At 43.8% G+C, this 25,962-nt stretch overlaps 1 protein-coding gene across 3 annotated transcripts; it reads right to left on the bottom strand.

The window, feature by feature from the left end:
• Window positions 1-38: 38 nt before the first annotated feature.
• On the bottom strand, window positions 39-24,427 carry frmd4bb (FERM domain containing 4Bb). 3 transcript variants are annotated; one of them, XM_030421937.1, is made up of 24 exons: window positions 24,202-24,426; window positions 14,880-14,945; window positions 14,517-14,611; window positions 14,322-14,414; window positions 14,032-14,116; window positions 13,582-13,638; window positions 13,459-13,481; window positions 12,610-12,693; window positions 12,093-12,158; window positions 11,705-11,762; window positions 11,526-11,612; window positions 9,422-9,498; window positions 7,843-7,981; window positions 7,599-7,740; window positions 7,260-7,393; window positions 6,940-7,056; window positions 5,971-6,199; window positions 5,832-5,885; window positions 5,566-5,713; window positions 5,165-5,332; window positions 4,180-4,964; window positions 2,713-2,851; window positions 2,277-2,396; window positions 39-960 (listed from the first exon to the last, which is right to left on the bottom strand). In XM_030421937.1, the coding sequence occupies exons 2-23, from the start codon at window positions 14,943-14,945 to the stop codon at window positions 2,279-2,281; spliced, it is 2,964 nt and encodes a 987-aa protein (XP_030277797.1). In that variant the 5' UTR covers window positions 24,202-24,426; the 3' UTR covers window positions 39-960; window positions 2,277-2,278. The 3 variants fall into 3 exon arrangements, with proteins under 3 accessions (XP_030277797.1, XP_030277798.1, XP_030277799.1); XM_030421938.1 differs by lacking the exon at window positions 2,277-2,396 and having other exon boundaries at window positions 24,202-24,427; XM_030421939.1 differs by lacking the exon at window positions 5,165-5,332.
• Window positions 24,428-25,962: the final 1,535 nt, after the last annotated feature.

Genomic DNA, 25,962 nt, shown 5'->3' with positions numbered 1-25,962 from the left:
TACCAGCCACGCAAGCCTCTCAAAAAAAACACCAGCCATTTGTGTGTCACACATGTATTTATTCACATCCTTGTTCCCAGTGGAAAATATGTTATGACAACATCTAACAACATATAACTACACACTGACTGTACAAATGTGTGAGAAAAACAACCAACGAGACATGAAATATGGTTTTCACGGCAGTGGTCTTCTGTTAATATAAAAAGAAGGTCTTATAAAATAAAAAATGAAATAAAAAAAAACAATCGATCTTACCATGCATCTTAAAACACATCACGGCACCAAACAAATGTTTTCCTATAAACAATATTGACATGATACATTCTGATTCAAAGATTAAAGAAAGGAAGGAATGGAAAAGTCATTGAAGTCTGCTCTAATGACCACTTCAGTTCATGTCGTTGTGAACATGTTCAAGCTTTTGGATGGATGTAATATTTAAGACTATTTTTTTGTCATACTTATCAAGATGAACGTGGTGAAAGTCATTTTTAATTCTATAACCTACTGTTTTTTTTATAAGGCAGTAGCTAGTTCCTGTTAAAATACACAGAGTTCGGTAAAAACGCGTTGCCTCTTTTGTCGTCTTTAAAACACAGTCGGGTTTGAATCCAGTGTGCTTGTGCAACTTCTTTGAGTGTCTTGACACATTCTCATCTGCCTGTACAATTCATCCAATCCAAGGCACATGGGAAAGTCATTCAAGTGTGTCATCACTGTGTTCAGAGGTTACTTTACCGCGAGGACAGCGTACACATAGACTCTGCCAAAAAACCTAACGGACGAACATCTCCCAAGACACCAAAGGTTATGGCAGCAAAAAACAAAAAGGGTTTGTGTACAGCCTGTGTTTCAACCTCTTCCCCTTCTCGTGCTGCTGGCCATGGCTTTATTTGTGCCAAAGTTTGGTTTGGTCCTCCTCAGTGGATGCCCATGTAGCTTCTGTCCAGGTGAAATCTGAGAAGGCAGCGACACAAGAATAAAGTCAAATCTACTGTAGATTAAATGTTTGAGAACATGGATAACATGCCTGAACCTTGTGGGGGAAAAAAACTGAAGAATGAAAATGGAAAACACCAAAAAGTCCACATCACTTGATGATAGCATACAACATGATCAAGTTCTGCTGGAGTAAATCGAAACTTCCTACTGTTTAGCCACGCTAGCAGTGTAATGTCAATCGGAGTGAAAGATCTCAAGTATAGTCAAATCTTTTCACTTAATTTGATTCACATTGTTTGTGACCTGAGCTTTTCCTCTAGTAACGCTTTCCAGAACTAAAATGGGCACAAGGCAAAAAACCTATTATATTTTTATTATGATCTTAAGATCCTTTAATTAAATGAGTTCCTGCGCAAAATGTCACTCTGCCAGCCTTGATCTGATTACAATAAAACATATTAACTGATTAGGAATCCAACATATTTTACCTAAAAAAAATGCAGCACCATAAACTAATTTATCTTTTTATTTATATATTTTTTTAATTAAGAAAAAAAAATCACTAGAAACATCTGGCAGGTGTGGTCCACATTCCTCTTACTTCTCATAAGTAAGAGGAATATGTATAAGTAAGTTATTTATTTGTACAAAACTTTGGTTTATGACCAAAATTCCCATCAGCCTCAGCTTCTCTTCAACTGTTACTTTTTATTCATTGCTTGGCAGATGTAAGCATGCTAACATGCTAAGCAACCCTGCTAAACAGTATATGTGCTAAATATAATATGACAATGTTAGAAAGGACTTTTGCAGATATGCCCACTGCAGATGCACACATACATACAGTGCTTTACAAATTGTAAATGTTCTTTGGGCAAAATAAAAAAAAGTAATTGGTCGACGGTTGGCGTTGTTAAAGTGTCATTGAAGCTTTATCTTATCAGTCTGTCATATCAGCAGAAATGTTCATTTTGGCGCTGAGGCCGATAATTCATTTTCAAGATCCTTATCAGCCCATACCGCTTACGTGCTGATGCTATCTTGCATCTTTAATGCCTCACACAGCTACTGGCATGGTTACAGAGAGAACTCTCCTGTATGTCCTTGTCTTGAAGTAAGACGGTGCAAGTTCATCGATATAATGAGTGAAGCATTCTTGAACAAACACAAAAACGATGTTGTGCCTGACAAATAAAAAGAAAAGACTGACCAAAATAATGAATGATTTGATTAAATAGGCAGCACAGGACTAACACACGGATGAAGATGGGATGTCGAAATGGATGTGACTGGCAACACGACACAGAGAAGCCCACTGGGTTTGGTCTCACCCTTAAGTGCTAGACTTGTGGTCTGATGGTTCATCTGTACTAGTGGCCTCAGAGCCAATCACCTCAACTGACTCAGATTTTTTAGGCATTGTGTCAGACACTTTGCTTTCCGGGGAAGATCTGCACAAATGAGCATTAATCATGAGTCAAGACAGAGAGAAAGAGAGGAGAGGAGAGGCAGGAAGACAGAAAGAGACGGACCTCATGGTTACAAGGCTTGGAATCTTTCAGGTCACACGAGCGCAACACAAGATTAAACCTCCTTCTTACACAAGCAGAGAAATAGAGAGTGAAGTAGTTTTTTTTATCTGGAGGCTCAGCAGCACACAGAACAAAAGACTTAAACTGCAACAGACATGCATCTGCCAGTGACTCACTTCCTCTCGCATCCATAGCTCAGAGCGGAGATTTCGTAAGCGAAGCTGCAGCAACTCACCTGTTGTGTGTGGGGCTGCGGTTGTACGGAGAAACAGGAGCTCTGGGGTGCGGGTACTGAGGCGTGTCAGTTGAATCGTACTCCGTCAGGCCGACCGCCAGCTGGTTGCGCCAGTTGCCTGCGCTTTCCACTGAGGACACTGCAAACAAGACAAGAAGGGGAAAAAAAAAAAACACGCACACTCAGCTCATGTCGGGAGTATAACTCAGGAGTAATTGTTGTTGTTCAAAACACCATTTGAACGTCACCGCTGCAAAACAAGCAGTGTCCCCTGACATGATGCATGTTATTACAGTATACTGCATCTTCACATGGCGTCACCAGGAGTTTTATGATGCAGACCTGCACACTTGCTCTACTTTTTGCTTGTTTTCTTTTGGCCTAGTATTTTAATAAATTACCAGTACCTTTTTGTCATTATCCCCTTGATAAATTTCTGCATTGTAAACCAAAACGTATAGTTTTAATCAGTTACATTTGTCTGTATTGACGTTACGTATAATGCATTTATTACCTCCTCAGAGGAGGTTATGTTCCACCCTTGTTCGTTCATTTGTTGGTTGTTTGGTTTGTTGGTTTGTCATTACGAATACACAAAATCTACTGAACGGATTTCCACAAAACTTGGATGGAGGATGCGTCTTGGTCCAGAATAGACCCTGTTAACTTTTGGTGATACATTTTTTTCTTACCCTCTTAAACATTGCAAGATTGCAGCGTTTTACGACACTTTTGCTAATTTCTCAGGGATAAGTAATAATAATATTATAATAATAATGCACAGACTTGAATATTCTTTGATTCTTTTCCTATTTAGGTATCAAAGAGTGAGTACAAAAGGGGGATGTTGGGCCTTGGCGAAGGTATGCGCTCTAGTATCTTTCTTGTGTCATACAACACAGGGAGAGGGATGGGAATTTTCTTGCTACATGGTTTAGGAAATAGCATCACAATTCTAAACAGGGAAACAGGTTAAACATATGTTTTGGTGAGTAGAAGAAACACTATTCTTTAAAGATTCTGGAAATGACTCAAAAACAGTATTGTTACAGGTCTCGGGGGGATCTATCGACAGGAATGCAATGTATAATATTCATTAGTGTAGAATCACCAGACACTAAGAATCAAGAAGAATCAGGAATAAGCTTGTTATCTAGAAAAGGTAGGAGATCCTCATCCAACCTTGTTCTATGGCTGCAATGACTCAGTGACTGTGTAACTGTGATGGTAGTAATACATAAGAGGCACGAAATGGGGCACATTTTCTCCCTGACTTCTTCTCTTGGCAGACTGAACACGGCAAACAAGTTAAACTCTCCACTGAATCCCACATAAACAAAATGTTCTCGGGTGGTTAGCAGCTCTTTGAGGCACGATGGAGGAGTTCAGAGTGAAGGAGAGTTCCGTACTGAGTTAAATAGCATCAATACAGAAGCTATAGCAGATACATATGTGACAGCATCTTACCTGATGAAAAGGAGGTTGTTCTGCTGGAATGGCTGAAGGCTGCCGGCATGGTCTGGTAGCCCAGGCTGAGCTGGGAGCCGCTGTCGTAGTCGTATCCAGTCAGCATCCCCCTTCCTCCCTCCCTGGGGACCCTGCTCCGGTGGTACCAGCCCTTCAGATGCTCCGCCACCAGGGCCTTATGTATGTTCTTGGCCAGCAGCTCATTTCGGGGCCCCTCTCGGGTCCGTGGCGGCCTCACCGTCGCATAGGGATTCTGGGACAGACCATCTGCCTGGTCGCTGCTGTAGTGCCTGAATCTGTCGTGTCCATGGTAGCCGTTCATTTGGTAGGAAGGGTTGACGTTGTAGTGGCCCTCCACTTCGTTCTCATACACGTAGGCACCGTTTGAGTAAGGCTCCATGTCCAGGCAGGGGTAGCCGGAGACGTAGTAGGCACTGGGTGGATAGTGTGCTGAGGTCTCGCATGAATAACTACAGCCAGAATGGTGCTGCACCAAGTTGGGCATGCTCCCGGTGTTTCCGTACACTTCCACCTTCCTGTGGAGACGGTGCATGGTTGAGGATCGGGAGTCCAGCGTGCTGTACTGGGAGTTGGCCGCTCCGCAGTATTCCAGACTGGACTGGCTGGTGTAGGACGAGCAGTCCTCCAACACCTCTGTGCTGTTGCTGCGGTGCGCTGGTGACAAGATAAAGACGGGCTTCTCTGAGTCGGCGTCCTTTCTGAGCTGGGGCTGGGACTCCAGACTGCCACTGCGGTGCCTGAAGCAATGAGGAGACCCCTCAGACCTGCAGGAGGGACACAACTTTTTAAACTCCTAAAACAACAAAAAATCAGCAGCGGGATATATTTAATATATATTTCTGGATGTTGTTAGTGAAAGTAAAAGATAGATATTGTTATGAGAGGGGTTTGGTTAAAGGTGTAAAGGGATTTTGGAAGAAATGAAGGATTCAGGGTTGACGGTGCAGCAGAGCAGTGATCACACCTGAGCTGGCTGCTGCTGTAGGCATTGCGGGTCATAACCGGGGTAGGTGGCATGCTTCGTGGATCTCTAGGAGGTCTGGGAAGGGTTTTATAGGGGCTACAGTGGGTGGAGGAGACTTCTCTTGGATTCTGGTAGTAGTGGGAAGCCTCCTGACCTTCAAAAGCTAATCTAAAAGGGTGTGGTGATAGGAGAGGATCAAAAAGGGAAAAAAAAAAAAAGGAATGAGATGTGACGAAAGTAATGAGGCTGCAAACATGACAAGGCAAACATCGGGACTATCTGCCAAAACATGATATCATTGCTTCATTCCAGGAACAGCTCTTCAATAAAATCAAAAGTCAGACGTCACACGAGACTTAACAAGAAACACAATGGCGGAGGCAGGAAATATGTTTCCCCACCTGCTGTGGTTCTTGCTGTGGTGGTTTTCCCTCGGACATCCCTGTCTTTCCACATCATATTCCGTTCCAAGCGATCGCATCGGACTGAGCTGCGGGGAACCTTGCACCGACCTTGACCTCGGCCTCTGGCTGGCACCGTCTGAGTCGTCTGTATACAAAACGCAAACCCCAGTGACAACACTGACACTTTCTCTTCCAGAAACGATGATTATTGCAGCAGGTACAACTGGTTTTCGTGTACTCAGAACATGTGCGGTGTGACTCACCATCGTCCAGTGGTAGACTAGACAGAGAGCTACAGTCTGAACGGATGAGTTCATCTGGAGAAAAAAAGAAAATAACTCTGTGTTTACTGTGAACGGAGATGAGCGACCATCCAGTAAGGCAGAAATGCCTGCACCGTACCTGCGATGATCACTGAGGCCCGCTGTGTGGGCTTCTTTCCCTTCTTAATTCTGTACTGGTTCATCTCGTCCTCTATCTGCTGGAGTTTGTGCATGGCGTCCAGACAGTTTCTCCTCCTCTTCTTCTTGACTGTTTTGCACAGTTCTGGCTCATTGGCAAGCTTCTTAGCCGCCTCCACAATCTTTTGCTGCAGGGCAAATCTGCTCTCCAGGTTTCTCAGGAAGGGATCCTGCACAGAGCGGAAGCGGCGCGTCCCAACAGATTACAACAAACCACAAGAATCCTGCCAGTCAGTTTAATCAGATAACAACTATTACTGTTTCCCCTATTCATTTCAAACGATGGAATATTAACTGGACAGTTCATTCATTATCTGCTCACCCTTTAGTGAAGTCAGTGAACTATTTATGAAGCTTGACAGCCAAACAGCATTCTTCTTAACAGCTGACATAGATGGGGATTTGTTTTAAATCGTAAAGAACAACTGAACGAAAGCATAAAATGGCTCCCAAAAGCTTTCTCCGGTGTAATCCAAGTCTCCAGAATCCCAGAGATCCCACATTAATTTGAAAAGACATTGTTTTACATCCATTTCAGAGCTGAACTCAGCTGTTGTCAGCTGTTTTGACAAATGATGCAACACTGTTCTTTTCAGGTGAAGCTTTCCGTCGGCACGAGGTTGAGAAGACAATTCCGAAATTACAATTTTTTGGGTGAACGTATCCTTTAAATAAGCCGCAGATGCACTACTGTCACGCTCTGGAAATTAGTAGCAGAGTGCACTTTGTGTAAGCCAACACGAGTAATTCGGGGGACTATATCCCTTCAGGTTTGGGGCGCTATAGCAAGTGATTGCTTCACCAGAAAAACGTACGTATAAAAGTTTAAAAGTATATTAACTTCAACACACTTAAGACAAGGCATGAGTAGCTGCTGCATTTGATTAAAGTGCACCAGATGAATACACACCTCATTGTAGGGGAAAAGGTCATCGAGCTTGAAAGCGGTGCCAACCCTCCGTCTGACTTGTGGCGGTCGTTCACCTGACGAGAGGGGATACTCCTTTGGCAGCTTGCCAGTGAGCTCCTGAAAGCAACAAAACAAGGAGGCGCCCCCCCACCGAACACTTAGATGAACCGACATACAAGCAGAAACCATCACTCTCCCCCCGGCACTGTTTAATAATGCAGCTGACAAAATGTAGCTGCTTAGAGAGGACTTAATACGTGGCCTCGCAAAATATAGTTCCAGCAGAAGAAGAAGAAGTGTAACATAAAATGATTTCTCACCGCCTCTCTCAGGCAAATCTTCTTCAGCTCTTTTGTCTTCTTTGCCAAAATATCTTGGATCTCCTGCTCTTTTTTCCTCAGCTCGGAGAGTTTCTCTTTCTTCTGCTCCTCGCTCATCTCGGAGTCTGCCGAGCCTGTGAAAACCAACAGTCTGGGCATTCTCGCCAACACACAGCGTACAGCATCTAAAAATTACATTTGTGTCACGTCGCCTTTCTAGTGTTAATAGTGTTTTCCCCGCTCTTCATAGCAAAAATATGATCTGAAATGAAGTTTTTGATCTTAAAAAAAAGCAAAAGAAAAAACGTAGAGACACTTGCTTCATGAACTCAAACCAACCTGTAGACACCAGGCTCCCATTGCTGGCAGTTATTAAGTTATTCTTCAGGCAAGCGTCTCCCAGTCTGTTTATTTTCGCTCCTCCGTGCTCCGTGAGATCCATGGCAATTTCCTCCAGACTTCTCGCTGCTCCTAATTTAGCCTAAAACAATGAAGAAGAAAGAAAATGTACAACAAAGATTAAACGATAGATTTCAGGTATAAAAGTAGCAAAACGTAGCAGTGTCTGATAAATCACACTTACTTTGCTTTGCTTTCTGTCCAAGTAGAACTGGTGCTGGCTGATAGCCATGACCCAAATGGTTTTGATTAAAGAGTGGCTGGCATACCACGTGTGGATGAGTAGTCCCGTTTGCCCAAAGGTGCGCTTGGTTACTGCTCTCCTGTTGAAGGGAAGCACACCGGAATTGTTGCACAATTCAAGTAAAAGCAACAGTGTCTGCCTTTAAGTGGGCTGTAATATTTCACTCAAAATCTGAATAAATACCCGATCAGAACGAAAAATGCCTCATGTGAACACCTGACTGTGAACACTCGGTTGTAATAAACATATTCCTTCACAGGAGGGATATAAAAATGCCAGAACAAAACTGCTCTGTGGCTGATTCGACTTATTTGTTTAGGAGTTAACCATTGCTGAAAGCCTTGATGGCTGAAAGGCTTAAAAAAAAAAAAAAAAAAATATGAATGAAGCTGGAATCCACCGACCCGCTGTCCAAGTCAACAACCGCTGGAGAAGTTTGACAGCTGCACGCTAATATTCCAAGGCAAAAAGCCACATTTGCAAAAGTGGTTCCGACAAAGACAGACATGAGAATGATCTAATGGAAGCGATGAGTAGATTCTGTCTAGGGTTTGAGGCTAACTCATCTGAGGCTCCCGTTCCTACTCTTCCCACTCAAGAGGACTGGCAAGTTCGAACTGAAAGTGAAACTCTCGCCAAAAAGCAACCAAGGCTTTATTTGTGATTGAATATGAGTCAAACCTTCGTGTAAATGCATAATTATGACGAAAGAGGCACTTTTAAGATTTACCAAAAAGTGTCGATCCCCGAGTGAGACCTAACAGGCAGGAGGTCCGCCATTACTCTCCTGCCTGTTAGGTCACACTCGGGGATCGACACTTTTTGTCTGCCTTGACAGCGGCGCGCCGGCGATCCAGCTCCAACGGTGAGTAGTTCAAAAACCTTCTTTTTACTAAACTCTGTGTACACAAACAATGTTCTCAATGCTGGTGTTCATGTGTAGAGAGTCCCTGGTGATACTACAAGCAAAGTTTCATGTTGTGTCGAGCCTTCTTAGTGTTTTAAAAAGTAGCGATTTTGATGCTAGCATAAAAGTGCCCCTGCACCCCATTGAAATTAGCTTGCCCGAAAACTAAACTACGGTAAATCTTAAAAGTGCCTCATTCATCGTAATCATGCATTAACACGAAGGTTTGACTCATGTTCAATCACAAATAAAGCCTTGGTTGCTTTTTGGCGAGAGTGTCACTTTAACTGCACACACTAACGACGCAACATTAGCTACCGTTAGCTCAACAGACATGAAAAGAGTTTTTCTCAACACAATGTGAGAAAAAAACTTCTTGTGCCAGCGGAGCCACTTTGCATGTGTCCAAAAAGTTATATTCTGATTAAATACTTGGGGTATGTTTATCAGAATACTGTTTTTAGCATTGATTTCAATCAGATTGATGACATATTTTCGTTGTTTGTAAATGCAGCTAGTGGCATAAATGATGCCATTAGATAAATGCTGAAGAGAGAGACTAAATTAATTGTATAAACAGTCGGTCCAGGGTTGCAAGAAAAAAAAAATCACCTGTGTGGATCGTTAACCTCAACAGCAAACTTCTTCTCCCGAAAGTACAGGTTCTCCAGCTGTTTCCACTGGTAGAGCTGTGGGGGTAAAAATGAGAAATATCTGATTAGGAAAAATTGTGCACTATTATGTTCTGTAACCAGCAACCTGAAATTAAAGACGAGCGGCCACAAACGATTTGCTTCAAAACGTGTCCGTTTGTGCTTCATGAATCTAAAGTACGACAGCCATGACTGACATCATAAACTATTAGGGCGAGAAAAAAAAAAAAGTTGCAGCGCAGGCGTTTCAACCACAGTCATTTTAAAAAAAAAAGCCAGACTGTAATATGAACTGTCATTATAGTCTGGGCTGCTTGGCATGCCAAGTCTGCAATAATGCAGGTGTGAGAGCGCGGAGAACGCCACAAAGGGACGCCAAACAAAGACTCATCGCTGTATACAACACTTTCCACTGGCTCATCCCCTGTATCACCCAGGTGCTCGCTGACACCAGCCAGATATGAACAACCTATTTGGGGTCGGTGACTCACTGAGTGTCTGGCCGAGATCCGAATGAGACACGATCTTAAAACAGACAGCGCACAGAAGATCATATTGCGTGCAGATGTTTGGGGAGTATCTTGTAACGCAATGCCACAACACAGTTAACATCAGTTACAGGTTGGAGAGGCCGTAACTGAAGAAATACACTTTTCACGATTGACTGCTGTTTATAAATCACCATACAAATTAGAAGCTGTTATAAAAACATCAAAATCTCAGTCTACTTGCAGCATTATTTCCCAAGATTGCCAGACAAAGAGTTATAGTATCCAGTCTTACCAGTATGAAAGATGTTCACAAGTCCTGTTTCTTAGTAATTAAATCCTCCCTGGCTTTGCTGTCAACACAAACACATACTTTACTCCTTCTCCTGTCAGCTCCTGACTTGTCTCCTCAGGTATTCTCAGAGCACGCATGATAACGCCCCACGTCCAGCCCCCTTTTTCCCTCTGACATCACCGGCTCACGCCCTCTTCTCCTTCTCTGAACCACACCGCTGCCTGCACACAGCTGGCCCGCTTGCACAATTTTGGAACGAGAGGAACGGATTGCACCACGTCGAGAAGATTTGCCAGGCTCGGGCAGGAAGAGCGTGCCAGTGAATCAGTGCGATTTGTTTTGAGGCTTCCACCTGTTCCTTAACAACAGCGCACTGCGCCCAGCTGCGAGGGCGCACACTGGAGTCACAGAGTGGACGACATATCTGACGGATCACTCACATGGGTGTTCCTGGCAGAAACTCACAAGCTGAAATAACAGCGCCAGAACCAGAAAAGCTGGTTCGAACTGTGCAGTACTGGTGATTCTCACGACCCAATCGCCAGAATAAATGCTGGCTCAGTATCGCAAAACCATGATGATAAAACTGATTGTTACAACTTTTTTTTTAGGTTGAATTTCCCATTTCTCTGTTGTCCCAACGCCGAGCTTATGCTCTGGTTAGGTTTAGGCACTAAAAACCCCTTTGGTAAGGCTTCGGAAAACATCATGGGTTGGCTTATTATACCTGTTTTGGTTGCCACGATCTCAGATGGAGATGGGCAGACTTCCCATAAAAAAAAACACCCAGTTTTGATGGCACATAAACACCTTGAAATGTCCCCAGCTGTCCTTAAAAATATCCCTTCGGCCGTCTCGCACGCTTGTGATAAAGCCACCACCACCGTCCCCTCCACCTCCTGATGTCAAAGGTGGCTAATAAACATACAACGTGAGCGTCGTTTGAACAAATGTCAGCTGCCTTGGACTTCACTGCAAACATTACATCCTGGCGGCTGGACCGATTCTGGAGGACTTTTATTAGGCGGCCTCGTGAAGGGAAACCGCCAGGGCTCTTCTACTTCTACTTCAAGTCTGGCCTCGTCTGCTGCCGCCGAAGCCCAGCTCTTGTTGGTGCGAAATAGATGATGCATGAATTAGAGCCGGTGAATCACCAGCGCCATGTGCAGCAGCGGCCCTGTGCTATCACGTCCGCAGTCAGATTAGTGAAGCCGAGCGAGAGAGAGAGAGAGAGAGAAGGGAACCATTGTTTCAGAGACGGAGCTGCAGGGAATATTTACCTTTCGGGGTTTCAGTTTATCCTGCAGGTCATACTGGCCAATGCCCTTATAGCTGAGTCCAAGCCACCACGGGATCCCTTGTTTATCCTGTGTGGCAAGAGCACAGCGGGACGGTTGGACTCAAATTCAGGTGCAGCAGCTGTCATTCTTTTTCCCATTAATCAGGGCAGAGGACCTACCTTCACTTCATAGTAGTGGACGCCATACGTGGGCAACGATTCCACCAACGTCAAATACCTGGAACGAAAGAACAATTTTCGTTGAAGCCACCAGCTGCTTTTTTTGGTGGTTTTGTTTTTTTCCCAACATGTGCATGTGTTTCACCTCAGGAATGTGAAAAGACAGAACTGAGAATTTGATCTCTCAAATGCAGGAGGAGCTATTGATTTCTATCAGATGATGAGAAAAGGAGTGCCAGAGAGAGAGGGAGAGTAAGGGAGGGAGGGCCGAAAGAGGTGAGAGGATGATTAATGATCTAAAGGGTTTATAACATTAGTTGTCCAATTATTAAGAAGCAGTTGCCGCAACTACGCCTACACTTTTTCTTTCTTTTTTTCCAGTACTTACTGCACGATGGCCTGTCCTCGGGAGACTCCTTTCATCAGTTTATAGTATTCGATGACTCGATCCTCGCTGCAATGCCAAACAAAGAGGACAGCTTGTTTTAACCCTTTAAACACGACGTATGTACATTAACAGGTTCATCAGCGGATCGGTGGATAAGTAGGATGTAGGATGGGACGGGGAGTCCCGGCGAGGTTGCCATATTTGCAGAAAAAAAGAGATTTGTTTGCGAAATTATAAGTACGAACGTAAAATGGCGTGCAAATCAGCATCGGCCATTGAAAATAAAAAACCAAGAGGAAAATCATTTAACTAACAACATATATTTTTTGAATTCGACAACTTTTTTTCCACATTTTGTCAGCTGCAGGAGCTGCAGATGTGTTCCCCGGGTGTGTCTTGTTTCAGCATGCTAGAGCCCGTGGAGGACTTTAAGGTCAAGTCCGCAGGGCCAGGCGCTACTTACGAGAGATTACGGCAGGCGAGACTTCAAATAAGAACTTCCAGTAAGCTATCTTACCAGTACGCAAGCGAGGGGTGTTCCTTGAGGACTTTTGTGGGGAGAGTCGGTAGTTTCTTCAAGTCAGCTCGGGTGCTTTCGTCGCTGAAACGGAAAACAGAGAAACTTTAGCGATGGCCGTTTTTGGATTGGAGCGGACAACCTGGAGACGTGAAATTAGTTATTTTCTGCTTTCTCTAAGTGCTTAATCTCTGAATATGAATAACTGTGAATCATCACGTCTTGAGCTTTGCCAGTCCGACATAATCCAAGTCAACGTAAGCTCAGAGATCCCTTCCAACGCCCTCGACGCTTTGAGCTCGCTAGCCACAGTGAAGATCTCAACCTAAAACTTCTTTTCAAATCAGTTTTGTGACTTTCAGAGATTTTTTGGAGAAAGTACGGATCCCTTTCACGGTAGTCTTAATGGAAGTTACAGCCCTGTCAGCTTCCATTACAAAGATTTTACTCAAATGAAGCGACGTTTGTGCTCCGAACCTCTCACAACTCTACAAACTGGGGGTTGAAAGCCAGGTGGCCACCTGCACCAGACCAGCAGTGTTCCCCTCTGAACAGGTCATGTGTAATATCACAGGGCGGCTCTGTTAAACACAGATAATAGCTTCTCTCTGGCAACGTAAAGGTGTCTCTGTCCCGCCACTCCTGGCTTCTGTCAGCACTCTGCGACTCATTAGCCGCCTGGTGCGAGCTTCTCAGCACTCTGCGGTAAAGCCTCACATAACACACTGCTATTGATTTCTGTTGTGTGCACTGTGGAGAAACAAGTGACCTATTGAATGTCTTCGCTCACCATTAACTTGTCCCGCTGCTTTTTAAATACTTCTTACACAGCTGATTGTATGCACTCACCTCGTGTAGTCTCCCTTCGCCTCCTGGTGAAGGAGAACGCACATCATCAAATTAGCTTTTAAAACTGATTTCGAGGTGAGGCAATTCATCGTGTGAGTGTGCGAGGCCATTAAAGGCACTAACCTGCAGAGCATTCGCGGCTAATTTGAAGACGTTCTCGCTCTCCACTTCTATGATCTCCTGAGAGACAGAGACAACAACAGGGGGAGAAAAAAAACATAAAGTGGATGCAGAGAACGTGGCTCATTTGGAGATAAACGTCTCCAGATCCAAACATAGAATCGCCTCTCTGCTGCCCTACAATAACCTCGACTTGTTCTCAAAATGAACCCGTGTGTTTTTCTCCTTTTCCTCAGACTGTCGTCTTTACATTCCTAGCCAGCAGAGTGAGAAAACAGTGCCCTGCAGCCACTGACTGCCAAGCTGAGGCGCTCCAAGGGTCCACAGACAGTGAATCATCAGGGAGCTGCTGGGAGAAAGAAGGGGAAAAAAAAAACAAAAAAAAAAACACCCCGGCAGAATCATTTATCGTTATTTCAACCCAGCAGGAAAACACAAGAGAAGCACACTTACGTTGTAGACAGCGGATTTTGCATTCAGGAAGAACAGCTCCACTGTTATGATGTCCTTGAGCTGTGTGATATTTTCTACATAAAACCTATACGAGGGATGAAAGCAGATGCAGCAGTTTTAGGGGTTAAACTGAGATTGAGCAGCTGAGAGTTTAATATGGATGTCCTGAGCCGGGGATATGATTTCAGAGATAATACTAAACAGGAATGTTGTATCACAGAACTGCCCAGGACGTCTTGTTGACAGCCAAGATGTGGTGCTCCCTGGTGGAGGAAAAAATGAACTATTACCTGACCAGGAAGTTGAGGGCGATGGGCCCGGACTTCTTCGAAAAGTCATGATCGAGAACCCTGCGGTCCATCTGCAACCACTTACGCTGACCACTGCCAAGGGGGGAAAAAAAGAAAGATCAGCGCGTCAGAAAAGCTGTTTCCTGACACATGGGAACGTCCGTGAATATTCAAAATACTTGACAGTTTACATACTTGTCATCACAAAATGCAAGTCCAAAGAATTCCTTCTCTTTGAGGTTGAAGTGGGAGGAAACCAAATCGAGGAGTTCGTACGACAGAAGCTTGGGCTGTGGAAGGAAGATTGACGTTCAGTTGGAAAGCCTTCTGTAATTCTGCATCACGTTCCTTGTAAAATAATCTTGATGAAGGTTTCAGTGATTCTTAAGGGAATTGGTGGTCGACTAGAAAGCAGACTTGTTGGTTGAGTCTTATCCAAACGTCCTCAAATGCTGACGCTTTCGAGCTGCCTACCCGAAGCGTCGGTGCATGACAAGATGAGACTAAAACGACACGTCTTTTTTTTCTCCAGGAGGCGACATTTTGGATCATTCATACCTGAACCAGCAGCTCCAGCTTCCTGTCATCCAGCAGCTGCACCTGGCACAGCCTGCCCTCAGTCATCTGCAGGGGAAGAGGGAAGAGGAAGTTCAAGGCTTGTGACACAGATTACCGAGCTATTCATCATCATCATCACAAGGCCCGGTGACATCAGGTGGTCCTGTCTGCCGGTAATGCTTTCACAACTCTCGGCAGCACAGCGCACAGAAGGGCTGAATGCGTCTCGAAAAACATCTTATGTCTGTACGTTTGAAAATAAAGAGAGCTTTTTTTTTTTTTTTATAAACGCTTACATATCCAGCACGTTCTTGGAAAGGGCCTTGAAACTGTGACGTTGTTTACGACAATAAAGCCATTGTCTCAAGGATTTGTTGCCGTAGCAACCGGAGGAAGAATTTAAAGCTCGTTTTGAACCTTTCACTTTGAACTTTTTTCCTACTTTCTCTCTCTCAGCTACTTTTTGCAGACTGACATTGTACACACAAAACATGTGATCAGTATATACAAACTAAACGACTAAACTCAGCGTAGTTTTCATCAACTAAAACATTAAAATGCTGTTCAGATGTGGATTGTAATGCAATGGTACTAAAATAATATAATAACACATTCACAGGGGGCTTTATCTTTGCCTGAGGAGTTTTCATTTGATCCTTTAAGTACAAAATGTAATAAAACCAGGCACGCGCAGAGGGGGGAGCAAAGGGTATATTATTTTATTGTGCGTATATTTCATTGTGGGTTTCTTTTTTTCTCAGCGGGGGTCCTGTTAAAATAATTCAATAATAATAATAGTTTGGCTAATTCGGCTCAGGGCGGTCTCGCTAGCTTGAAGAACTGAATAACACCCTGTGTGGTTCAACAGTGTTCCACAGCATTGTTCTATCTGTTCCCTTTAAATCGCTCATATTGATTGGTCAACAATAAGCTGGAGCCAATCAATTTCTTTGTGTGAAAAATGACTAATTGATGATCAAAATAGCTGCAAATATATATATTTCTAAATGGACTAATCAATTAATCACTGCAGGTTTAGTAAAAAAAAAAATAAAAAAAAAAAAAACCTGAGGCACCTGCCCCTGTCTCTGCACAGCCCTGAATAATAGTTACAGATTAAAGATTAAAGTTACAGTTAAAGATCCTAACCCTAACCCTAACCCTCCATCACCGCTTACATTTGCATTGGCCTGTTTTACAACAGCAAACCACAACCTCAAATCAAATTCCGCCAAAACGCTGCATCTATTACATCCAGTTCCCTGGTACTTGCGCCCACATGATAACGAGGAAACAGCTCATCGTGCGAGATCCCTCTGACGCAACGCCTGCTGCTCACCACAGACTCGGGTCGACCCTCTGAGAGAGAAAGCGCCGCACGCTCGATAAATCAAAATAGCTGCTAAACTGACAGATTGAGGTTGACCAGTTTCACAACAAAAAACCTGCTCACAAACTGATAAAGAAAAGAAAAAAAGACAAAGAAGCAACATCAGATAGATTCAACTTCCTCCTCGTGTGACAGAATGAGGCTGATCACAACTTCTTACGTGGCTCACGGGGAGTGAGGCGGGGCAGCTGCTGTTACCTGGTAAACCTCTGCGGGGCGAATGCAGGTGTGGATGCATCCCTGACCAGAACTCATCCTTTTAAGTCCCCTCTTGGATACGGACCGTGAAATGGTTACCGCCACCAGACGACCAGGATTAACCAGCAGCTGGTTTCCCACACAGGTTGCTGACCGAGCAGCCTCAGCTGTGAACTGGTGACGGCTTAAACAGCAGCAGCAGCAGCAGCAGCCGGTTTATGAAAAAACCAACAGCTGACTGAATGAGGGCAGGCCGGGTCAGACTGCTGACCGCACTTTGGGGCTTACTTCTTCTGAGCACGAACAATTGGGGTCAGACGAGAAAGACATAAGTGGTCAATAAAAGGTGGTGGAGCAATGTCTGATAATACGGTTGCATTCACACAAAGACATTTTTAGACGCTTGGTGTGCTCTTCTGCGGCTGAAAGGGTTTGAATCTGGGTATCAGGTTTCTCTCGCTTCCTCCAGGAGGCAGGAGAGATTCCCAATAAAAGTGACTGAAACAGCAACTCAAGGAGGGCCTCGCTTCACGCGCTTCCTCGCATTGCACTTGATAAAATGATTACACAAAAATTGCCCCCGCTTCTCGAACGAGCTGCACAGCCCGGCCCGCCGCTTTAAATGACATCAGCTCTACTGTTTTAACGAGCACTTTGTCAATTACGACCTCTGAATCTTTTTTCTTTTTCATGGCCATAAATTCTCCTTCATGATCTAAATTAAAAGGGCACTTCCAATAGATGCAGTTCATTTAGAGCGTGACAATCACCAGGAGGATTGTTACACTGATCTGAGCTTGATGGAGTTATGACTGCATCATGGTAGGGTCACGCAATCCATCACCACCCCAAAGGCTGGCAGGTACAGTAAATGATCCGGCCACTAGATGGTGCAGGGGTGATTTCTTTCTTTCTTTCTTTTTTTTTTTCTCTCTATGTGGAGAAGTAGTTCATATGGAGAAAATGGCCTCTTAAGCAAGCATCCACCACCGAGGAGTTTCTCATAAGCACTTATTAGCTCGGCAGAGATGAGAGAGTCGGGAGTCAGCTGGGACGACTCGCGGCTCCTGCAGTATGGACGAAGTGAGTGAGTGAGTGAGTGAGTGAGTGGGAGGAGGAGGAGCAGCCGTGATTTTTAGGAATCCACGCCATTAATCATCCCAGAGCTATAATCACTACAAGAGCTGCTATTTATATCTGAACTGAGCAAACCCGGCAACCTCTGACTAACCCAGCAGCCTCTCTGTCGCAACAGACCCACACAGAGAGCAGACACAACAGACAGACAGTGAGAGTCTGTGTAACAAGGCTGTGCTTTAACACTAGTGGATAAGCAGTTATTACCAATCAGCAGCAGCAGGGCTGAAGAATAATGATCGCATTTGTATGATAACTGTGCCCTGCGTACACTGTGCGATCAATAATGCCAAAATGGCCATAATGTGCATCGATTTGGCCATTTTGCGGCACGTCTGTTGGTAGTCGTCACACTGTCTCATGTCACTTAATTGCCTGACGTGATTCAGAACATGGACCCCTGCGTCTCAAGTGACCCCCTTCCAGCCAATCAAGGCCCTCTGATGACGGAAGAGATTTTTGCAGACACAGCCTCTCATTTGAAACTCTCAGGTGTGCTGGGTTAAAGTTGAGTTGTTTGTATTGCGCCGGTAAGTCCAGTTATTCATCTGATTAGCTTAGCTCGTGGCCTTCGCTGATTCCATGCCTGAATATGAACATGTTTCCAGTCAGTCACTGATGAACTTCTGAGGCTGCACCTTACGAATATTAACTGTCAAAATGTAGTAAAAACAACCTGCTGGAATCTTACTTCAATGTCTTCGAATAGCTTTTTTTAATTCTGTCAGTCCGCAGTCTCAAAATCAAAATATATCTAATTTTGTACTCGCAAACACAAAGAGGAGCTGCCAGTCCCGTTTTAGAAATCTGGAACCAGCAAATATGTGGTGTTTCTGCTCGTGTAATAGTTGCGGATGAATCACGTGTTGATCGAACCGTTACACCTCTAACTGCCCGTAATCAAACTCTCCATTTGTCGTCTCACGATGTGCTTGTGTGTTTGTCCAAGCGCAGCAGACGGCGCTGTTAAGTCAACCAAACACGACCTATTCAACCGCGATAGAAAGGCTGCCCCTCGGACCCTGTGGGGTTAAGACAGTCCTGAACCTTCATGTAAAAAAAAAGAAAAAAGAAAAAGGCACAGAGAGGAGAAAATGAAAGAACTGCCAGGCTTTGTGTTTGCGTCTCCAGAGACTGGACAGGCGTTGGTTGAGTCTTGCGCCGCAGGGTGCAGGTTTGGCTCGAGTCTGGAGCCTGCGGTTGGCATATAGACAGCTTGTTATAGTGCGTGCTACAGTGAAATATCCCAGTGCAGAGCTGGAGAAGGTGCAGATGTGACCTCCTTCACAGAGAAACAAAGAATTTAGAAAGCAAACGAGACTGGTAAAATACAGAGATTGAAGTCCACGCCGTGATGATCAGATGCCGTAAACAGCGAAAACCTGATAAAATAACTGTTAAGTTCTGGTTTTCATCATCTTCTCAAGCCTCAAAGTTGTACAACGAGCTCCTGTAATAGGAGGTTTTTTCCTGTTCTGTCTCCTGAGTCAACTAGCTGTCAGTGTTTAAAACGTCACACTGGTTAAATGTCATGTCCAGACTGCAGCCCGTCTTATCTCAGTTTCCCATTTTCATGCATTATTGATGAAGGCTGGTATCACACGCGAGTCCGCGTCTGCTCCCTCTGCTTACATGTTCTTGTGATGACGCCCCTCTAAAACAGGACAAAAGGTGGAACATATTCGTGGTTTGCACGTTATTCAATTTCACCTGCGCAACAGTAATGCGAGAAAACTACAAACTCAAGTGACTGGAGACAAAAAGACAAAAGACAATGACGAGCTCTTCCAGTGAATTCAAACAGACTCCCTAACAGGACGTGACATCCAACACGCCGGTGGTAAAGGGAAACGCACTCAGTTCTGTGTTTTGACTACATCAAAAATTAACAGTTCCCCTGTCAGCTTATTGAGGATGTACAATGAGCAGAAGCTTTTCTACAGCCGCAGGTGACGCAACTGACCTCTGACACCTGCGCAGTAATGATCTGCAAAATCAAATACTCGACCTTTTTTCGTGAAACACGTTACATTACAGCGAGAAAGTCTCGGCTCTCCTCAAGAAATTCCACTCTCGGAACGCCTAATTAGTTGGCCTACATGTGTTGCAGTGCAAAAATAATAAATAAATCACCAAACCCGAGCAAGAAGCCCTGTTTACTGAGGCTGTGGGCTTGAAGGATACAGCTGAGGATTATCTCAAACCTGTATCTGGTATCTTCTCATGACTCATCCTGTCAGCAGTTAAAAGGTATCAGTCTAGTATCGTCTCCCAAAGAGAGGCAGCCTGGATGTTGGTGATATCCGGGAAAAGATTCACGGACACAACGAGGCTCGGGATATTAAGGGGCAAATTAGAAACCTGAAAGAAATATAAATTTGATGGGGTTTTTTTTAACAATACGTCATGGTGCGCCCTGTAATGCAACAAGAGACGAGCTGCATCACAGAGGAGTGATTCATGTGAATGATGTCATCATGCAGTGCAAGTTTCTATTCCCAACACGAAAAAAAGAATGTGATATATTTTCTCATGGCTGTCCTACGACTGCAGCCTTTGCTGGGATGTTTTATCAGTGACAGCAGCGGTCAAATCTGCCTCAGTCGGTCTCTTACTGATATTTTCATATTAGGTCAAATTAGTGTCCATCAGTTGGTGTTTTTCTCCAGAGCTGCAGGTTGTTTGAACTCAAGAGTTTCAGCCGCTGTCGTAAGAACTGACCTTGAACGACTGCGCTCAGTTGAAGAGAAGTTGCGTAATCAAAGGAGGAGAAGGTGTTTGCATTTTGATGTATGCCGCCTGGCTTGAACGCGACGTTAGCGCTGCTAATCGGCTGTGAAATATCAAATCTATCACAGTATGTGCAGAGAAATTCTAAATATTCGAGCCGCATCAAAGATTAAAACAAAGCTCTTCTCGGAGGATCTGTAATAAACAACTGAGAGTCTAGAGCCGTGCAGGTCCGTGCAGTGCCTCCAGATAAATGCTAATGCCGCAATGCTAACATGCTCACAGTGCGGCGCTGACGTTCTCCTGTCTAGCAGCGACATGGTCAAAATGAAGGTTCATTTCATGGTCATTTTCAACATCGGGATTGTAGGACAAAATTCGCCCACCAGTTTCGCCACCTGCACGTTAGCATGCCGATATTTGCTGCTTAGCACTAAACCCAAAATGCAGCTGAGGCTGATGGGAATGTGGTTTGTTTTACGTGATTTGGCCATCGAAGAGAGTTTGAGGTAGTGTATTTAAAGCTCCACTGTGTAGGATTTAGAGGAGTCTATATGCAAAAATGTTTTCCAATATACATAATTATGTTTGAATTGGTGTATGATCTCCTAAAACTAAGAACTACTGTGTTTCTGTTACCTTAGATTGAGCCTTTTATATCTGCAGAGAGTGTGTCTTCTTCGTGGACATAAAAAAGCTCGACCTCCTTTAAAACATAAACAATCATTTAGTGTTTATATCACATTGTGGGGCCCAAAGAGTGTAAGCGCAGTAGACACTTCCTGAGCTGTGCTGGCTAACACCCGGTTTAGCCCCCGGCAAACTAAAATGGGGATAAAATTATTTTAATCTGCAGTTCCTCTAGACCTTCCAAATGTTAGTGAACCCATTGGCTCAAATTATGATAGTGAATTAGTCACTTTGTGGCAGGTTGTCATGCTCAAAATGTATCCACTGTTTTCACAGACCCTTCTTTCAAAATGTATCACACGATGTTGTAATTATACGGTTTGGCCACTACGAAAACTGGCTTCAAAGCCTTTTGTGCTCCTGTTGGGGCCTTGGCTTGGTCCTCCAAGTTGCACCGCCATGTCTCTACAGTACCCCAGAAAGGACAAACAAAATAATGGCACTAGAAATGGACTTTTTGGACATTTTTATTTATCATTTTTAGCAGGCACCATAGGGGAGAGTGCGATGAGGGCTGTTCAGTTGGATACAATCTACAACACTGGACCTTAACCGAAACAGATCAATACAATGATATCCACATTGTAAATTTGGATGGGTTTGAATCTCTCACTCTTTCATGTCAAATAGTGTAGGAAGGTAAATATTTCTACAACGCTGAGAGCCCTGGTCTAAATGATGAGTCCATATTTGCACTCAACGATACACCGAAACTGCTAGAGCCTTACTAGTCGTGGCGCTACGACTGTAAAGTTTGTTCCAGCATGGGCCCTGGAGGAGAGGCATTTATATTTTGGCAGATGCATTCGTCCAAAGCATTAATTGCATTCGACTTCAGCGGATACAAGAGCTTAACCGTTATCAAAAGGAGACCACGGCAGTAATTACAAGCAGAGGGTTTTATTATCCATCTGTTACACTTTGGTCTGTGTGTGGTGCAGAAAAGCTCATTGAGTTCATTCAGTCATTTTCTTAACAACCGAGCCTTTACAGTTTGATTTTTGCATGTAAGTTAACAAATAAAGTAAATAAGTATATATCTTTTATGCTAAAGTAAGAAGTTTCCATCAGCTAATAGTGGATCCTGACTGGATCTACGCTGCATTTGGCAGCCTGGCCAGCATTTCTCTGTCCGAAGAAAGAGCAAAACAACTTCAGTTTAAATAGTCCATAAAGGCACATTGATCCGCTGTTAAATTTGAAAAACACTCCACCTTTATTGATCAGCTCCCACAGATGAAGGTACTCAGGTTGCAGGACATTCTAACAGCCCCGAACCGTCTGAATGCAGCAGCTCATCGCGCCAACCGAAATGTCTTCAAAGCTCACAACAGGACACGAGGCTGACTCAAAGAACAAACCGTCTGCCAGCAGTGAGCCCTTGCAATTACTGTGAGCTTCGCCACCAGTTGCCCTCATTCTCTCTGGGTTTCACAGCTGTGCCCACTGGCACTCCTGATATCACAAACTGCGGAGTTTGGTTTCCAGGAGAAAAAAAAAAAAAAAAAAAAAAAACTGCAGTGACTTTCTGCAGAGCTCAGGGACGAGGCGCCGAGGCACGAACGTGAATGGGTGGAGAAAAAAATGGAACATGACCAAATTACATGATCCGGGCCGAGAACCAAGAGCGTCTGCGGCCCGGTGACAGTCATCGCAACAGCAGAGGGACACTGACATGGATGTAATCACGTTAAGTTTATCGTCTTTACCCGAAATGAAAGCACGTGTCGAGGATCAGTCAATTAGTTTGTTGAAACTGGATTAGCAAATCCATCACTTTTGATTTTTTTTTTAAGGACAGCTGCATTAAAGACAGACTGCGTTTTATCCCCCAAATCCTCACCTGCCAACCTGGTTTCGCTCCAGTGATGCTTGCTCGGCTTTCATCTCATTATATGTATCAGATTTATTCCCTCCGTGGTAAGTGTATGAATACAAGATTGCTTTGCCCGTCCAAAAATAGATCTCTCCCTCTCTGTCTTTAACACCTCAAGTCTCAGGAGGCTTTGATTTCTAAACGGAGGGACGAGGCATTTCTCAGAAGAGCATCTCAAACTGACACCAGTGAGGATGTTCAGGATAATGTTCAAGTTCTGACAGAGAAGTTAAGAAGTTAGCTGGCTGTCGTGACCTTTTGCCCCCTTTAAAAGTCTCCCAAATCACCTCACAAAGTTGACTGATGTGACGGACGACACAGGACATCCTCCCCCTGCAACATAAGGAAGAGCGACAAAGTTGGACGCCGGACACGTGTGTCACACAGACGCAAGCCATCACAACAACAATTCCTGTTTACGCGCCTGAGACGTGTGTCTCTTCCTTCAACATCGGCGGGGAAGCTGTCAACCTTTGGCAGGGCTCATCCTTGGAATAAAAATAGAGATGAAGGAAGCCAGAGGACGTGCATTTAAAAGCAAAAGGATGACACCTTGGCCTACCTCCACCAAAACTACCACTAAACGAGCTTAAACGTGATTTAAAAAAACGCTTGTCAACATGGCCACAAATCCCATACGCTCAATCGAAAAAGCTAATCACGCACAAAGAGCATAAAGAAATGCTACGGGCGGACAAGATGCACACGGCGCTGCAAAATGGTAAAGTGATGATTCATCCAGCATTTTTTAATATTCACTATGTCACACCACCTGAATCGATGCATCACACCCTCTCTCCTTCGCCGCGTGAAATAGCTTATCATGAACTACTTCTTCAACTTGAGCACACACACACAGGTCTGATGAGCCCGTCTCACATGTACAATCAGCAGCATTGTCCACAGTCTCCTGTAATGAGACAAGCCCCTATCTGAGGGCCAGTTTCCACTGTGCAGAGGGAGAACAATGAATGAGCTGAGCTGAGGGGGGCTGCCTGCACTGTACTGTATGTACATGGGTGGTTTCCAACCTGAGCCCCGTCACTAGACAGATGTGTCAAATAAAAAAAAACAAAAAACCCAACAACACTCCTCCTCGTTTTTTTTTAAACAGGAGAGCACACTGCGGAGAGCCGAACCCCATGCCGGTGTAATTTCCATTGATGCTCTCCATCCCTCTCTCTCTCTCTCCCTCTCCCTCGCTCTCTCTCTCTCTCTCTCACGCGTCCATGACTACTTTTGTCTCACCAAGGCGCGTTGCATCCAGCTCAGCCCAACAAACCATACATCGCCCTTTTTACCTTTGCACTCCTTTCTGTATCCCGCTCAGATGTCGATGTGGAAAAGCCGCTCCCGCATATTGATCATCCTCATCGTCATCCCCTGTTCAGCTGTCCCTCGGCAGGGAGGGGAGCCGCCGTGCAGCCGCCGTACGCGTCCATCCTCCGGTACTAGTGTAGCGCGCACACTCGCCTCGTATTGAGCCACACTCACCACGCCTTCACCCGCCGGCTATTATGTGAACATCCCCTCCCTAACTCCCTCCTCTCCCCTCCCCTCCCCTGTCATCCCTCCCCTCTCATCCCTCCCCTCTCATCCAGCAGCTGCCGGCCGGCCTGATTCACACTGAATCCCTCATAATAATGAAGCTCGATGGCCTGGAGGCTGAGTGTTGCCAAAGCGCACGAGATTATGCTTAATTTCATGTCACATTATATACAAACAGTGTTAACGTCACCATGTATTTTTGGTATGTGTTCCCTGTTCTGATCAAGAGTGACCTCATCGCACTGTGTAGGATTGTTCTATTATTTCAAATTATGGCTTGCAATATTAATTAAGAGCCACATTGTGTCAGTTTGACGCCATATTTAATTCATGACCCTACTGAAACGCATAACAACAGTTTATTGTTTATTATGATGTCCATTAGTTGTTACTACTCTTCAGTGGGTCCATATCAAATATACAGTACAATTATAATTATTATTATTATTATTATTATTATTATTTTAGAAAAACAAAATAAGTTTTTTTTATTTTGTTTGTATCCATTGTTATTACTATTTATTAATGTATTACCATAATTATTATTATTATTATTATTATTATTATTATTGTTGTTGTTGTTGTTTATTTTCATTATCATTATTAGTATCATTATTTGTTGCCTTGTGTGAAGATTTAAAATAGAAAAATAAAAAACATAAAAAACATAATTTATTTTTCTTACACACAGACACTAGACTGTACATACACTACACATCAATTAATGTTCACACTTTCACAAAAATAAAAATAACTAATTTGTTTTTATTTTTGTTTGTATCCATTTTTATTACTGTTTATTAATACTATGTTTACCATTATTATTGTTATTATCATTATTATTTGTTGCCTTGTGAAAAGCTTTTGAATGAAATATATGTACATATATATATATATATATATATATATATATATATATATATATATATATAAACACACTACGATTGCTAATCAACTAATGTTTGCACTTGGACAAAAATCTAAATACATCTTTTAGAATCACCTTAACACCGAATGCATTACATTAAACCAATTATAAGATATATATTATATAAAACAAAGAAAACAGAAATAACAAAATAATCTTACAAATCAATCAGGTAATGCTTTGGATTCCAGCCCACAAGTTATTGAGTTAACTGGTGGACCGGTGGGTGACTGCCTCTCTCGGATGCCTCATGGTTGATAAAGCATGATGAAGTGGCCCCCAGGGTGCCCTTCCAGTGCACAAAACATGGTGAAGTGCCCTCTCTTCACTGTAAATTTGTCACCACTTACTGCATGCTGGTGCCCCATCGCATACACTTGGTGCCCTTTTCCATTTTTTTCACCCCTGCACCTTAAACATCCTGAGTCCGCCCCTGACTGTCTTCATATCAGACATGTGACTCATTTGGTCATTTGGTCTAAGTCTCAAGTGAGTTCACTTCAAGATACTGTTGGGTCCAGACTTTGTCAAGAAAAAACACATTAGTTATTAGTCAAAAATATTCCATCACCTTCAAACAGTGATA

The sequence above is a fragment of the Sparus aurata genome, chromosome 7 (genome assembly GCF_900880675.1).
Source record: "Sparus aurata chromosome 7, fSpaAur1.1, whole genome shotgun sequence".
Lineage (NCBI taxonomy): Eukaryota > Metazoa > Chordata > Actinopteri > Spariformes > Sparidae > Sparus > Sparus aurata.
This window is presented reverse-complemented; position numbering and strand designations above follow the sequence as displayed.